This window comes from Chelonia mydas, chromosome 9, assembly GCF_015237465.2.
Source record: "Chelonia mydas isolate rCheMyd1 chromosome 9, rCheMyd1.pri.v2, whole genome shotgun sequence".
NCBI classification, from domain to species: Eukaryota; Metazoa; Chordata; order Testudines; family Cheloniidae; genus Chelonia; species Chelonia mydas.
Genome location: NC_057855.1, coordinates 53,159,063 through 53,175,387, shown reverse-complemented (window position 1 = coordinate 53,175,387; position 16,325 = coordinate 53,159,063). Strand labels below are relative to the sequence as shown.

General features: G+C 49.4%; 1 protein-coding gene across 1 annotated transcript in view; it reads left to right on the top strand.

Annotated features, from left to right (window-relative positions):
* Positions 1-16,325, top strand: part of LOC102943619 (ovotransferrin) — a 66,085-nt gene that overhangs the window by 30,154 nt on the left and 19,606 nt on the right. Inside the window, exons 17-22 of the mRNA XM_007056961.4 lie at positions 854-877; positions 4,726-4,820; positions 5,931-6,090; positions 7,083-7,177; positions 9,166-9,243; positions 11,336-11,418. Of these exons, the coding sequence (XP_007057023.3) occupies positions 854-877; positions 4,726-4,820; positions 5,931-6,090; positions 7,083-7,177; positions 9,166-9,243; positions 11,336-11,418 (535 nt within the window). The remainder of the gene's footprint in view (positions 1-853; positions 878-4,725; positions 4,821-5,930; positions 6,091-7,082; positions 7,178-9,165; positions 9,244-11,335; positions 11,419-16,325) is intronic.

The window sequence follows — 16,325 nt, the reverse complement described above, 5'->3', positions numbered from 1 at the left end:
TTATGAAGATATCAATAGATCTTTTTTTCGTGTAAAAATGTTATGAGTTGAACCATGCTGGACTGGTATCACCAGACACCAAGGTCTGTTATTTATCTCTAGTATAGGTACAGTATGAGAAGTGGTGATGCAACCTTCCCTGCCCTGCCAATGTGCTCAATCCTGTTCTGTAGAAACTATGTCTTAGGAGAAGAGACGACGAGTTCCTTTTTCACGTTCATTCAGTACTTGGCCTCTCCTCTGAGATTGCCCACAAGAAGGGAAATTAGAGGAGAAGCCAAGAAAGGAAGATGGCTTTTGTGATGCGGACTCGTGTCCACTAAGAATCTAGCCTGAGATCACCAGTTCGTTTCACACAGTCCACTGTCCACTCAGTGAATGGTAGCGACTCTTGGCCCCTGCTGACCTGGCACAGATTTGAACCAGTGCCCAAGAATCCTCTTACAAGTCCCTTGAGCCCGTCCAGTCCACTGGCCACTTAATATTATGAAAAAGCTTATTCCCCAACTGGAACTGTTTTCCAGAGAGAGCTGGAAACAATATATTGCTGTGAGCTCTCCAGCCAGCCAGTGCTCCTGCCCCATTTCCTATGGTGCTTCGTGCTTGGAGAACACATGGCCAGAGTAGCTCTGAGCAGCCTACCCCTGATCCATTCCCAACAGTGAACTCCTGTCGGGACTGGGTTGGGAGAGCTCTTTGTAGCACTTTGTGCATGTAAACCTAGGGTATGTTTTCCACATGAGAGATTGTTACTGTAGTGTTATCTGTGCTGGTAGGATGTGAGATGTATTTATTTTCTGTTTAAGCAAGCTGCCAGCAATATCTGAATCTGCCTGTTCTCTTCCCCTTACAGAACTCCTCCAGGTCTGCAGCTTTAGTGACTTGGACTGATCAGATTAACGGGAGCTCCTCACCATGGGAGGAAAAATCTGGAAGCTTCATTCCTTGTAGCGTTCTCAGCACTGACCTCTAGCTAGCTGGGGTCCCACTGCTGCTGTCTCTTTCCCCCCTTTTAACTCACCACTGAAGAGGTGTCTAGCCTGTTCTCATGACATTTATGACTCCCTGATGTCACCAGAGCACGAAATAAAATCTCAGAGTCTAACACTGGGCTTGCTGTGATTTAGTTTGAAGTTCTTCTTTGCATTTGCAGAGTCTCAACTATTACAGAATGCTATCAAACACACAGAATAGCACAACACGGCCTCACCGAAATGTACATATTTATTTTTCAGAGTGTGTGGTGTGCCTATCATATTTCTTTGTTAGCATGAACAAGGCATCTATACAGCTGCTCTGGTAACAAATAATACATACCCAGAATAACCCAAACCAATAGAGCTTATTCAGCACTAAACCTTAGATACCAAGTGGAACCAGTCAGAAACGTTGAGCTGCAATTTCCATTAATGCTACATGACCAGCATTTCTGATGCAATAGGTTGGCACCTGTAAGCAGCAAATAAACATAGTTCACTGCATGGAAAATTTTGATTGTGTGCTTTTCTAGAAGGTCAATTGTATCCAACCAGCTAAAATCTCCAAAGTATTGACATACCAACTCTCTCAGAGAATGCATGGTCTGACCAGCCTCTCATAGCTCCAGTCAAGTGCCCCTCTTGGCTACTCCCAGACTGCTGTGTGGGGATCTAGCAACCGAATCCCTGAGTGCTTTCAGCCTCCAGAGTTGGAACAGAGCCCAAGCACTGCCCCTATCTTCGGGTCCCTAGGCACACTCTTGGGATGCTGATCCTCTATCTAACACCCCCTCCTGAGGGCCCTGCTGCCGGGGACAGGGTCAGAGCAAGCCAGGGCCCCCCTCCACCCCCAGTATGCTTGGCCCCTGTCCCCAGCAGCCAAGCCCAGACAGGGAGCGAGGCCTGCTGAACTGCCAGGGAGAGCAGCCAAACGAACAGGGGAAACACCCGGGGAAAGTACTGAGCCCCCCTTTCCGCCACGCCACAGGTAACGTGTGGTGGAGAGAGCAGGGAGGGTTGGATAGGGGATGGGGGGGGCCACGGGGTGGTCAGGGGGTAGGCAGCAGGGGGGATTGGATAGGGGACGGGCGTCCCGGGGGGATGGTCAGGAGGCAGAGAGCAGGGCTGTTTGGATAGCATGTGGGAGTCCCGGGGAGCAGTCGGGGGTTCCAGGGGGCTGGATAGGGGGCAGGGGCCAGGCCATGCCTCGCTGTTTAGGGAGGCATAGCCTCCCCCAGCCTTCTCTACCCAGCCCTCCACACAATTTCTGTACCCAAAAAGTTTGCCCACCCCGATCTAGGAGAACATTAGCCAACCCCTTCTTGCAGCAGCTCTGATTGGTTGTTCTGCTGCATGGGCAAGTGGGGCAGGCACCAATCACAGGGCTAAGATTTGCTAGGGTGCTGTGGCTTCTTAGCGTCAGACTGGGCCCAAGCCCTCCCAAAATCTGGTTCACTTGTGAAAAGTTGTGTGAGGTAGTAACACTGCAGACAAGTAGGAGGAAGTATCTTCTCCCAGCTCCAGCCAACCTGCTTAGCATATCTATTGGCCAGTCAGCATACAGCCATTAAAGTTAAGGGCATACCTGCTTAGGGTGACCCGAATTGGGTGGGACAGTCTCAAAATGCAGAGTTCGAGTCCTGGTCTGAATGACTCCAGGACAGTATTTGTCCCAGCTCTGCACCTGTCTAAGGCTCAGAGACAGCGCCAGTCTCACCCCTGCTCCTCCTCTTCCCCATAGACCCCGCCCACTGGCCAGGCCAGAAGCTAGAGTGGGGCCATGGTAAGAGCCACCCAGGGAGACTGGGCCACTGTGGGGAGCCCTGGACCCTCCACCTGCCCTGGGTGGCACACTTGTTATTTCTAGTGCAGCCCAGCTTGCTTCAGGCTGAATCCTGAAGGGGCTTACGAAGTGCAGTCAGGTTAAGCTAACTTGCTGAGCAAGGATGCTGATCTGTAATTTATAGCAGTGCTCTTAAAGTACAGGATATTTGATTCAGGGGCTTCAGTTTCAGAGTTCCCTTTGGATTATTTAAACACTAGTTTGGGATTTTTTTAGGGCTCTTATGTCCTGGTTGTCCCCACTGATCTGGGCTAACGCTTGTGATTGGTTGGAGTTTTCCCCAAAGCCCCAACCGCTGCCGTCAAGAGACTGTGTGAAGAATAACCTCAACTTTCATTAACAAAAAAAGAAAATGTATAGGTCTGATGTTTGCAGAGAAAAACTTGAAAAAGCTTAGGTGTGCCTTTTAAAGCCTGTGCAAAAGAAGGCATAGAAAAAGAATCCATAATTTATTATTTAAAAAAACCTCAAGATTTTTAAGCCCATTCCATGATTTTTGGAGGGCCCTGCCTCATCATTTTTGAAAGCTTTGAGGTCAGTAATACTGAAATCAGACCATACGTGGCCAGTTTTTACTTTGCAGAGTGACAGCATGTTTTCAGGCCTCTGTGTATTCTCAGACAGGCACTTTTTATCTTTTTAGTAGCGCGTGATGCTTTAACTCAGAGGTGGGCAAACTACAGCCCGCGGGCCACATCCGGTCCAAGGGACCGTCCTGCCCGGCCCTTGAGCTCCTGGCCGGGGAGGCTAGCCCCCGGCCCCTCCCCTGCTGTCCCTGTAGCTACGCCGCTGTGCGGGCAGTGTGGCTGGCTCCGTCTGGGCGGCAGGGCTGTGAGCTCCTGCTGCTCTGAGTGGCCTGGTAAGGGAACGGGGAGGAGGGGGGTTGGATAAGGAGCAGAGAGTCCTGGGGGGCAGTCAGGGGACAGGGAGCAGGGGGCGGTTGGATGGGGCGGAGGTTCGGGGTGGGGGCGGTCACGGGACGGGGAATAGGGGGGAGGGGGGTTGGATAGGGCGTGGGAGTCCTGGGGGGCCTGTCAGTGGGCAGTGGTGTGGATAGGGGTTGGGGCAGTCAGGGGACAGGGAGTAGGGGGGGTTGGATAGGGGGTTGGGTCCTGGGGGGGGCAGTTAGGGGCAGGTGGTCTCGGGAGGGGGCAGTCAGGGGACAAGGAGCAGGGGGGGTTGGATGGGTCGGGGGTTCTGAGGGGGGCAGTCAGGAGGCGGGAAGTGGGTGGGGGCCAGGCTGTTTGGGGAGGCACAGCCTTCCCTACCCAGCCCTCCATACAGTTTCTCACCCTGATGTGGCCCTCGGGCCAAAAAGTTTGCCCACCCCTGATTTAACTGCATGGACCTCTCTCACTCGACTCGAGTACAGCAGTTGCTTGATTGGAAACAGAAGTAGGCTTGTAACTTGGACCCCTTGTTTGCTGTAGCTCTCCATGTACATATTTATTAAGAAAACTATTGGTTTGAATATGGAGAGAACAGGGGTTAGTGAGCTGGAGAGCACACATGGGGAGTAGCCTCTGCTTTGCTAATTTACATCTTAGCCGTACTTAATGATTTTAGCTTCTATTAGCAGCAGCTTGCTGAGTTGTTATTTTTAGAGGAGCAAGCCCTATGTGTTAAAAAACAGTACCATCAAATGTGAGTAATTTCAAATGGATTATTTATATCCAAAAATTCATTACATATCTGGCAATTTAGTAGGGGCCCTGTGGAAAATATATTACTGTATGTACTCATGTAATTAGAGACAATATAATGTACATACGCAAGGGGGCACAATTCAAGTTGCCAAGCAGCCTTAATCCTGACCTTTCCTAACCTTTGAGTACTTGACTTTGCAAAGCTAATAATTTTCTCTTAATGCCATTTTTTGTACGGAATATACTATGTAATATGTAGAATTCAAGAACACAGCAGCAGGCGGATTCCTTAATCCCACGGTGCTCCATATAACTGCCTGTTTAGCTGTGGAACTCATGCACGTCACTCTGGTGGTGATCCATGAACTGCTATCTTGTCAAGCCTTTGGGAAATGGCCCACTATGCTCTGGAACTATTTGGCGTTATAAATTGATAAATCCTGATGTGGTGGCGACGCTGGTTGTCCTACATGGGAGCAGGAGGTAGGCATGACTGCCAGTGAGCCTGGTATAAAAAGAGGAGTCGCTGTTAAAAGTTTTACAGACTGTTTGGCAGCAATTGCTTGCAGACTGCTGAGTGACTGCACTTAGCAAAGCCACCTATGGCGCTGGGCTCCTGGCAGAGTCGGGCTACGGCCCCGAGTGCAACCAGCTCCATGGGAGGAGGGCTGGGCCCTCATGCCGTGTAGGATTACCATATTTTAAGTTCCCACATAGAGGACACTGCTGGGAGGAGGGGGAGTATAGTTTCTACTGTAGTTCCTTTCTAATTTGAATATCGAATATTTATAAATAACAAGTGTGATGACCTCAAAAACAAATGAAAATCAAATTTAAATGTACCTTTTCCCAGGCAGTCAATCCCGGCCCACAGCCGCTGCTCTCCAGCTGCCCAGTTCTGAAGGCAGTGCTGCCGCCAGCAGCAGCGCAGAAGTAAGGGCGGCCTCCGGTAAACACGCATGCTGGGATTTGCAGTTCTACCAGTACTGACCTTGAAAAAAGGACGAGAAAGGAAAAATCACAGACATGTGTATATTTCAAAAATCCACTAGGACAGAGATCAGAGGAGAGGCTGTGGGCAGGGAAACCCGGACGTCTGGTAACCCTGGCACCGTGGGCGCTACGGTGAGGCTCCCGACACGGGCCCTGGGCTGCTCAGAGGAGTGGAAGTGGCCTGGAAAGATGCCCTCTCTGCCTGTGACCTGCACAGGGGAATGTGGGGAGGTAAACTGGGTCAGGCCAGGCAACCCTAGAAGAGACCAACACTCTGTAGGTCCCCGGCTCAGGGCACCGCCCTCCAAACCAGGAGTGGGTTAAAAAGAGAACTCCCATGAGGCTCTCTAGAGAAGGCCCTTAAAGGACCACAATTCCCGAGAGCCCTTGCGGCGAGACTGTTGGCGGTTGCGAGCGGGAAACTACGTTTTCCATGATGCATCTGCACGGCGCGGCGCAGGACACGACTAGGGACACGTGGCTCTCAGCGCGGGGCAGGGGATGGCGCTGGAGGGCGACCAGCGAAGCGGGCTGCAGCCCTACCTGGACTCGCTGCGGCGGGAGCTGCGGGTGCCGGACGCGACCCTGCTCTCGGTGCTACTGGCGCTGCTGGCCGTGGCCCTGACCCTGCGTGAGTGACCGCGGCCTGATACCCCGGCCCGGTTCCCCGACTCCCTACCCGGCCCGCCTTCCCCTGCCGGTACCCCGGGCGCCCTGCGCGGCCCGGCCTGCCTTCCCCCGGCCGCCCCGACAGACTGCCTGGCCTACCTCCCCGGCCCGGTACCCCAACCGCCTAACTTACCGAAAGTATCGGTGTCACAAATTCGGTGCGCACAACCACCCCCTCTTGTGGTTTATTTTTGAATGCGCTTTTAATTTACAGCGGAACCCCATTATCCGGTCTAATTAGGACTGGGGCCAGATCAGATAATCAAAAATTGGGATAATCAGGAGAATTGGCAAAGAGCTTTCTATGCCTTATTTTAAGATGAGGTGGGAATTCAGGCAGTCAGCCCCTGGTGAGTGATGGCTCGCTTATTATGAAGAGCCAGATAAGGGAGGCGTGGATAAAAGGGGTTCAAACTGATATGTATATATATCGGCTCAGGAAACTAAAGTTCAGCGTTTCATTTTAATTGTGGAAAAACGCAGATTTTTGTTGTTTTTATTATCCTGGAAAACTAGGATCCCTGGTCAACTTTGCTCTGTTGCAGCTGAATATTCTCAGATGTGGTCCATGAGTTTTCAGTGAAGTTGGGCTAAATGGAAAATTTAGAAAAGTTAGTATGAACCATTCGTTAGCTAGAGAGATTTAGAGAAAAAATGGTGGGACTTGCAAAATTAAAGGGAGTATTATTTAACTTTAACTCTAGCTAATTAATTGTTCATCTATAACAGGTAGTATTAAACCTCGTCAGTAAGAAACTCAAAGCCAGCTTACCTGGGAAGATGCTATGGCACCTCCATAATGCTCAGAGCAAGGTTAGACGAAAAGGGGTAAGATATCTGAGCTGTATCTAAACTAGTACTTCCACCGATGATGAATTACAGATCCAAAATTTGTTTGTACGGATGCACGCTTGGCCATATGCTGGTATCCTATAATTTTTCCTCTTTCCACAGTGGTTTGGAAACTTATCCAGGGCAGGAAGAGCAGCCGGAGGACGGTGCTTCTGGTAGGCCTTTGTGATTCAGGAAAAACACTGCTGTTTGTCCGAGTAAGTAAGGTCTTGTGTGTTTTATAGTACTTCTGCCACTGAGATTGGCAAGGCGAATGAAAGCTGAGTGGCTCGTGCTCTTCATTTCAAACCTTTAATGGGCTCTTTGGGTGCATTTGTGGAAGGGGAGAATTCTCTTTAAATTAAAACTTGCAAGTACAGTATAGTAGATTCTGCTTAATAGAAACCTGGATGTTAACAACTTCCGGTTAATAACATCATTTTGTTGGGAATCAGCCCTGTTGCATTGACTTTAAGGTTACTGGGATTCAGATATTGGCAATAGCATGCCATTTATTAAGGACAATTTTTTAGGAGGAAGGCTCCAGCTGCAGGTAGGTTTGCAAGCTGCAGCCAGGGAAGGAAGTGCTGGAACGGGCCTTCTCTAGCTGTAGCCCAGCAAACCTGCCTGCAGCCCCTAGTGCTTCCTTGTGGGGCTGCAGCCCAGCAAGCCTGCCTGTGCACAGGGATTGCACAGGAGGTCAGGGGCTGAGGGCTGCGTGGGGAGGCTGGGGAAAGGAGCTGCAGCCAGGGGTGAAAGTAACTTAATGGACTTACCGGTACGCAGGGCGGCCGGGGTCCTGGGCAAGGTGGCGGGGGGGCTCGGGTGGAAGGGGCAGGGTTGGGGCTAGACTCCCCCAGCCAGCCCTTCGGTGCTGCCCAGCCTGCACCGGCCAGGGCTCTGGCGGCAATTTAAAGGGCCTGGGGCTCTGGCCCCTGACATGGGCCCCAGGACAGCTGCCCCTTTTGCCTCCCCTTGCCACCCCCCCAATCAGTGGCCCTGCTGGCATGGTCAACTGTGTACCGGCAGCCATTTTCTTACCGGTATGCTGTGCCGTGCCGTGCAGGCTTACTTTCACCTCTGGGTGCAGCCCAGGTGCCAGAGCTTCACGGTACCTCTCCTTGTGCTCCCCAGGCTGCACCAGGGAAGAAAGCACTAGCAATCTCTGGAGAGTTGAGGTACTGTGCTGCTCTGGATTCCCACTGCCCCTACTCACTGTAGAAGTCCCAGGATCTGGGCTGCAGCCCTGCTGCCTGCAGGCACGTTTCCTTGGCTGCAGCCCTACAAGTCGCAGGCCAGTGTTTCCTACCCTGGTTGCAGCCCTGCAAACGTGCCTTCCACTTACTGGCAACTGCTGGATAATGGCAACTTTTTGCATGCCACTGAGGGGTTGCTAATAAGCAGGATCTGGTGCACTTTGTTTTATTCCCTCTTGTTTGCAAAATGCTCCTTGAAACATGAAGATTAGAAAACCTATTTTTTTTTCTAATTGGTACATTATTTATTCAGTTTTGAAAAGAACTGGAAATGATGATGACTTTGTAAATGCCTTTTTAAAACATGTATTTAAATCTATCACTTTATAATCAAACTGATTGGGAAAGTGGGCCAAATATCAGACCTATGATATTTTATCTTTTTGTTAAAAGAAGTCTCAAAGCTGAGTTCATCTCTTTATATATTCCTGTATTTCCATTACCTTGTTCTAAATGTTGTTTCATCCCTGATTTTAGAAATCAGGCTGATCAAACAACTGGTTCATACATAAGTAAAAGTTAATTATAGCTCAACACGCTGCTTTTTGTTTGCTTGGGTAGTCTTCAGTGTCCCTATTCTGTTTCCAGTAGGGCTGCTGGGATACAGAGCAAAGAATGTTTAGTGTTTTTTGTTTTTTTTTTAGAAGAAACTGCCTACAGCATTGTAATTGCACGTCATTCTGGACTGTGATTAAGCATTAATGGCAGCTTTGAATTAGGCTTGGTGTTGGAGCCATTCATTTGGGGGGATGGAAGTGTTCCATGGAGATGAAGCCAGCCAATGTTAATTGATTGGGGGGGTTCCTGGAATGATAGGAAACAATCAGTGTAACATTTCCTAAAACGGACAATTCCATCATTTTGCTGAAATTTCACTGAGTAGAAAAACCATTTTCTCTGAAGCCTGGAAATAGGATTGATTTTCCTCTGTCTTGTTTTATTTTTAATAGCTGTTAACAGGCACTTACCGAAACACCCAGACCTCCATAACTGATAGCTCTGCTGTTTACAGAGTCAGTAATGACAAGGTAAGCAGACACTGGTTTGGATTTTGCATAAAACTCTTGGGATGTGATGAGTTTGGTTGTGAGTTGGTGGCCTTAGAATTTACAGCTGATTACAGTCAGATTCTGCAGAGAGAGGCACTAGTCTCTGCGTAGTTAAGCGGAAGCTATCAATCTGATTTGGTATTTCCTCCTCCAAGCTTTGCCAAAACTGGAACCGGTCTGCCTAAAATTTCACTCGGTTGGTCTTAACCTGGAGTAGAATCTTTCTAGAGGGGCTGGGACAAATCCGTGATGGAAGGGCAAAGAGGGAATGGAGGTGTGAGAAGCTCAAGTGGGTTTCATTCCATTGTCAGTTTATATTTTTGGTTGTTTTTTTTTTTTTGGCTCATCGTATCTTCAAAGTAGCAGCTGTGTTAGTCTGTATTCGCAAAAAGAAAAGGAGTACTTGTGGCATCCGATGAAGTGAGCTGTAGCTCACAAAAGCTTATGCTCAAATAAATTTGTTAGTCTCTAAGGTGCCACAAGTGCTCCTTTTCTTTTTGCGTATCTTCAAAGTGGCTTGATCTAGAAACTGCAGATTTGTTCCAGTCTTTTAAGGAGGTTGGTTGGGGGATTATTTAGATATTAAGAGCTGTGTTCATAAGCTAAATAAAGTATGCATTGCGCTGATGGGGCAGGAGTCATGAGAATGGAACCACATGAGGAAAGGGGGCTGGTCCAGAAGAAGCCACAAAAATCTCCAGCAAAACTTTAACCCCGAGTTCAAGAGACATTCTTAACTTGAAGTCTAGTTATTTAAGTCTTACACCACCCTCGCGCTGCTAATATTTGTAAACTTATACTCATATTTTTCTGTTTTTAGACATATGTTTTTCTCCTTTTTGTGTGAAAGGCCTATACAAATTTTAGGGCAGAGGTCTCCAATCTGTGGGGCTTGCTCCCCTAGAGGGAAGCTGAGGAATATTTAGTGGTGCATGGTTGGGCCCGGGCCAGCCCTCACCGGGGGTAGGGAGGGAGTGGCACCCATCTCTGTTCCTGCCCCTGCCCGCCAGCCCCATGCCCACCCCCAGCGGTGACCCCAGCCTCAGCCCCCTTACCCCTGTCCGCGTTCCCCCTCCCCCTGGGAGCCAGGGAGGGTGGCAGTGCCGCCATCTGTGATGGTGGTGGTGTGGGGGGCAGTGGCGGCGCCGTGGGTAGTGGTGGCATTGCTGGCAGGCTTCCTACCTTGCTCGGTGCCTTCCTGGAAGTGGCGACATCCCTCAGCCTCCTAGGCAGAGGGGGAGGCGCAGCCAGGCAGCTCTGCACGCTGCCTTTCCCCTGAGTGCCGGCTCCGCAGCTTCCATTGGCCGGGAACCGCAGCTAATGGGTGCTGTGGGGGCAGTGCCTGCAGGCGGAGGCAGTGCATAGAGTGGCCTGGCCCCTCCGCCTAGGAACCAAGGGATGTTGCTGCTTCCGGGGAGCCTCCATGAGGTAAGAGCCGCCCAGAGCCCTCTCCCGCGCCCCAGCCTGGAGCCCCCTCCCACACCCAAACTCCTGCTGCTGCTGGGGAAGGGGGGTGCAGTGGCCTGAGACTGCCCCAGTAGCAGCTGGTGCAGTTGGCCCAGGGGCTGCCCGAGCTGCTCAGATAGCCCCTGGGGCAGCCGCAGGAGGCACTGCAGAAGTCACAGAGGTCCTGGAAAGTCACAGAATCCATGACAAACTCTTAGCCTTACTTGTAACTAGTTGTAGCAACACAAAACATGACCGTGCTTGAGAATGTATGAAGTGTGTGGGGAAAGGTTCAACTAGCAGTTTAAATCAGCCTGGAGCTTGGCCTAGGAGAGAGATAGTTGTGATGGTGGTATGGGGGCCTCTTACACTCATGTATAGAGGCTGCCTATCAACAGCAAGTAAGTGGGAGATTTGGGACGCATATGCTGTAGGAGAAATGATGATACCAAAAGGGGCTGGGGAACTACAAAGCAGTCTTGTTTGCCGTGTAGGCCATGTCTGGCTGTAGAAGATGAACTGTTGTGTCTTGTTGTTACATATTTTATTACCCAGGCCTGCATGATCATGCATATTTGTGGATTAAATATTGATGGAACTGTTACTGCTTCTGGTCCATTTACAGGGCTCTAGTGTGACGCTGATTGACCTCCCAGGCCATGAGAGCTTGCGACTTCAGTTCTTGGAGAAGTTCAAAGCTGCAGCTAGGTAAGTGGTTGAAGAATGGAGGAGATGGATGCTTCAGTCTGTAAATGGAGAGAGGCCAAATTATGATACGAAGGCTGGGTTGAGGCGTGAGTTCAGAGAGATTCGAGCAAATCTAGAGCCCCTATAAAGCTGTTCTCTTGTGCCCTGTGTTATAAGGTCAAAAACCAACATGCAACCTCCTTCATTTCCTCCACCCTTGCATCCCCCGGAACTGCTCTGCCATGTCGGGGTGGGGGTAGGGCACAGGAAGAGGGTGGTAGTAGGCAGTAGGAAATGCGCATGGAACTGGTGTGTGCATTTCTGGAGAGAGTAGAAAGAGGTTTCTCTCAATTCTGCACGTGGCAGGTGTTGCTTCATACCATGATACGCAAACATCACACTGGCATCCCTGGTAAGGCAGCACCCCCACCTGTCCAACACATTGACCCATGCTGATTTGGACAGGGGTTCAGTGCTGCCTTTGAGCAGAAAGTCACCTATGATACTAAATCAACAAGGTTGCTTGTGCAGCGCCTAGACTTTCCTTGGAGGCCTCCCACAGTGCAGTTCGTGTCAAACCCTGCAAAGCTTACAGTGTGGCAGCCAGGATAGCATAGCTGCCTGGCCCCGTTGTACAGGCAGAGCATGCAGATAGCATTTAGCAGAATTGCATTCCCAACATTTTATTCAGTATAGTCCAAGCTTCTATGTAATGGAGCAACTCTTAGTTCAGGGGACTTGCCCCAGAGGGCAGCATAGAGAGAGCTAAAGGCAGTTCTTTGCAGGATTTTTGACACCAGCTTTCTGAAATAGCACCAGGAAAGTGAACCCATCAAGATTTTTTTTTTTTTTTTTTTTTTTTTTTAGGGGAGGGGGCACAATTGAGCTTTAAGAGTGGCTCTTCAGCACCCCAAGTTAGTACAATCCGTGCTCCTTGGGACTTCTCTCCTTTTTTAAAATCTTTTCCATGCTAGTTAAATCCTGTACTTCTCCCTGTGTCCTGCTCCACAGCCTCAGGTAGTGGCCTGGGTTCAGACTAAGGGTGCATTGGGAAATGACTAACTCTTTTACATTTCAAAATTAATGTCAGTCACTGGGAGGGTTGTCGGGTTCTCTTTGGTGGGGTTGATATCAGCTGATAACTGGTGGGAGTTGCTGAGCCATCCATACCATAGTGTTAGCAGGAGGTTGGCTATGCACAGGGGAAGAGAGCTTGCCTATGCTGCATTCACATTGCTAATCTGCCCCAGCTGTTCCAGACCTAAGCCTCTGCCAGTGCCCCTCAATCATGATCTGCAGCTTTCCAGTTCTGGTTAAGTTCTGAGCAGATCACCAGATGTAGGAAGTGGTTTGCTGTTGTAAACAAAGGGCCTCCAGAGGTCAGGCCAAAAAGTGGCTTTGACTTGGGATGTGTTCGGAACACAAGAACCAATTGCTGATGCATTAAACCCTCTGCCCTTGATGGTATTTCTTAGAGGGCTTTCCCTTCACCCTCCCACTTCCCTGGTTCTTGTCATGCAGACTGTGTGACGAAGTGGGACTGTTCTTAATGTTGTCTCTGAATACTGTGTAGGTACCTCAGTTTCCCCTATGCATTTCTTAAGGATCTAGGTGGTGGGATAAGGGTGTGTGATTGTTGCAGAGCTCTAGAGGGCAGGGGTGATGCGGTCTGCACAGAGAATGGCCAACACCCTGTCTCCTGGCAACTGATGGCCTGGGCCCCTCCCCTGCAAGGTGCCAACTGAAGGTGTTGGAGAACAAAGAGATCAGGTGGCCTCCTGGCCCTGGGAAAGAGACAAAGGCCAGAGAAGGGGCTGGAGGGAGTCTCAGTTTGGAGCTGGCTGAGGAAATGGAGGGAGGCCCAGCACTGGGGTCTGGGCTCCCTACCCTCCCAAGATGGATCTGACTGAGGGGTCCTGTTTTCTGTACCTACAAGCTCTGTTTTGGACTGTGCTCCTGTCGTCTAATAAACCTTCTGTTTTACTGGCTGGCTGAGAATCACGGTGAATCGCAGGAAGTGGGGGGTGCCGGGCCCTGACTCCCCCACGCTCCATGACAGACGGCAAGCAGCAAAAGACCAGAAGTCTGAAATGCAGACAATGAAATGTTTATTGGGGTTAGTTTCCAAGCAAGCATATTCCAAAGCCCTTCACACCAGTCGGGTGTGTCTCTGATAGTCTGTTCCCCAGTGTTCCATTCCCAGCTCTGATGCCACAGAGCATTTACCACATGTCCCCCTTCCCAGCTCGGATGCTGCAGAGCCTTGCCTGTGTCCCTGTTCCCATTCCCGCACCTTAGCAAACATGATTCCAATTTCCCCTCCACTTCCTGTTTGACCCCAGTTTATATAGTAATATTCTCAGCTATACCTTAACCGATCATTTTACTGAAATTTAACTAACCAATCCTAACATATTGTAACATAATTCTCTAACCAAGTATATCCCACTACCCTAATTAACTTACACCTAGCAAAATTAATTATACAACAGACAGAAACAATTAGAGAACCAGACAGATTAACAATAGAAAAGAGAGGGCCATAAAGATAAAACCGTACGGAAATGACGGTTTCACAGCCACAACCATTGATATATGATTTCTTGCCAGACAGGATGCTATCAAACAGTTTTCTTTACTGTTTCTTTATCTGGTGGTGATGGGCACTGTCAAGACAGGATCGTCTTCCTAATAGCCCAATACCACCTTATTCAATGTGAAAGGTTTGGGATGTGAGGATGTGACCGTATGCTTCCCAGCTTTTAAGGTTGCCCCTGCTGCTTAGCCAAAGGCCTTAGCCTAAGAGCAAGGCCTCAGACTATCCTAGTGAGAGAAGGCCCTTACACAGGAGGACTGTGATTTTGATTCTTTGTTTTTATACCCCTGTGACTAGCTAAATGATAAACATACACCTAAGTTCTTAAAGTATAGGCCTTTGCAGGCAGGCCTGAATATCTGTATTCTAACAGTACTGTCTGTTGCAGCCATTCAGATAAGGAATTCTACTAGTCTGTCACCTCAGCCTGTCAAAATGTATTCTTACCCTCTTGGCTCCCTGGTGTTAAATCCAGGCTTGCTCAGACATGAGACGTGGTGGTGGGGGTAATTGTAATCCTAAACAGTGCTGCCAAGAAAGAAATCTCATTCTCTCTGGTGTTCCACAGCCAGCCTGCAGGCCCACTTCTTCTCGAGCCCTGATCCCCAGCAGTAGCTAGGAGAAGCCCTTAATGAAGGTACATTACTAGTTCTGTGGCTGACGTGAATGGCATAGTTGCTTGTTTGTAACTTTGGTTAAAATTTTTATTAAAGTGTCCAGGCTTCCTACCTCCTCTTCTATGAGGGGCTCGTGTTTCCCATTGTGCGTAGTACAGAGACTGTCCCAGTAAGGGAGCATTTTTTTTCTGTCAATCCTCTGGGAAACCTGCTCTCAAAGACAAGTTACTGAGTTAACGGCTAATGGCTTCTTGCTGGGTGGGATGTGTTTTAGTTATCCAAGTCTGAGTTTGTGGTCAAGAGTGGGATAATGCTTATTTAGAGAAATACAAGCTTTTGCTGGGACTGTGAGACTGGGAAACCCATAGACCACTTGTTGCAGTTTTATCTTCTGAAACCGCCCGTGTAGATTCTGATGGAGAAAGATACCAAGAACTCAAGACCCTAATGACTCAGGAAGGTCACAAGTCCAAAAAGGAAGTTTTCTCCTTTGACCCTTCTTATTCAGAGGAGGGGATGTGGTGATGTCAGCACTCAGGATAACCTTTAGCCACAGAGCCCCACAGTTCAGCAAGGCGAAGAGCTAACTTGCATGTACTGAAATGCAAATTAGATGGTTGCTCTCTGTAACTAGGTTGTCTGGATGGTGCCCCCGTGTGGACTCTCTGGGCAAAGCTTGCCATACTTCAGGTCCTCGCAGTTATGGGGTCGTGGTGCCTTAGCCCTCAGGCTATGGTTCAAGTTCTACCCCCTTTCAGGGGTGTTAGTGTCCAGAACAAAAAGGAAAACATAAGACTTCAGAATGGGTGTGTTGGGAGCATCCTGCTTTTCTGCTCTGGGCTTGTCTCGGGGGGCTAGTCACCTTGTCAGTCCCACCCACCACATGGCTCGTCCAGGCAGCAAGCTGCCTTATGCTTTTGGCTGGAGTAAGGCATCCCTCGTCCAGGAAGAAGCAGAGCCCCAAGCTGGGCTGGGTTTCCCCATTTTAATTCTCCTCTCCCCATCTGACATTGGCTGCAAGTGGAGCGGGGTGAAGTCCAGTGGATCCACAGGCTCTCCTGAACCCCATCATTGCCCTTGTGGTGCAGAGAGACCCAGTCACGCTCTCTGTTTGCAGCAACCTTCTGCGGGTGGTAACAGGAATGTGCTCATGTCTGCCCAGCTGTATGGGCCTGGCTCCAGCCTGAGGGAGAAGATGGGGTGGTCAGTTGATGCAGCAGCCTTTCACCTGGTCCTGGGTTCAACTGTGGCATGGTCAGAAGTGAAAATACATTTGATAATCTTATTCTCGTACCTGCTAGCACAGTAGGCAGCTTCTGCTGCAAAGTGGGCTGGATCGAATGGTCGGAAAGTATTACAGGGGACTATTCTGGAGAGTAAGGGAGGTGAATTTACCTTGGTGCCTCTCTCCATCTCTGGCTTGAGGACTTTCCCAGGAGAGCATCCAGCACAGCTCAAGAAGGACGCCTCAGTCCGGATTTAGGTGCATCCTTTGTGGGCCCCCATGGAAGTGACTGTGACGTTGCACTCCATATGTTTATGGAAATATGCTTATGAGTATAAATATAATGTAACTGGAATATGCCTTTTGCAAAAGGTCTCTTGTAAGGTATCATTACAAAGCTTATAATCTACTGAGTGTGTTCATCCTATTTGTATGAATATCATTCTGGTATCTGAAGCTAGAAATATGAAGTATTACTCTGAAGTCCTAT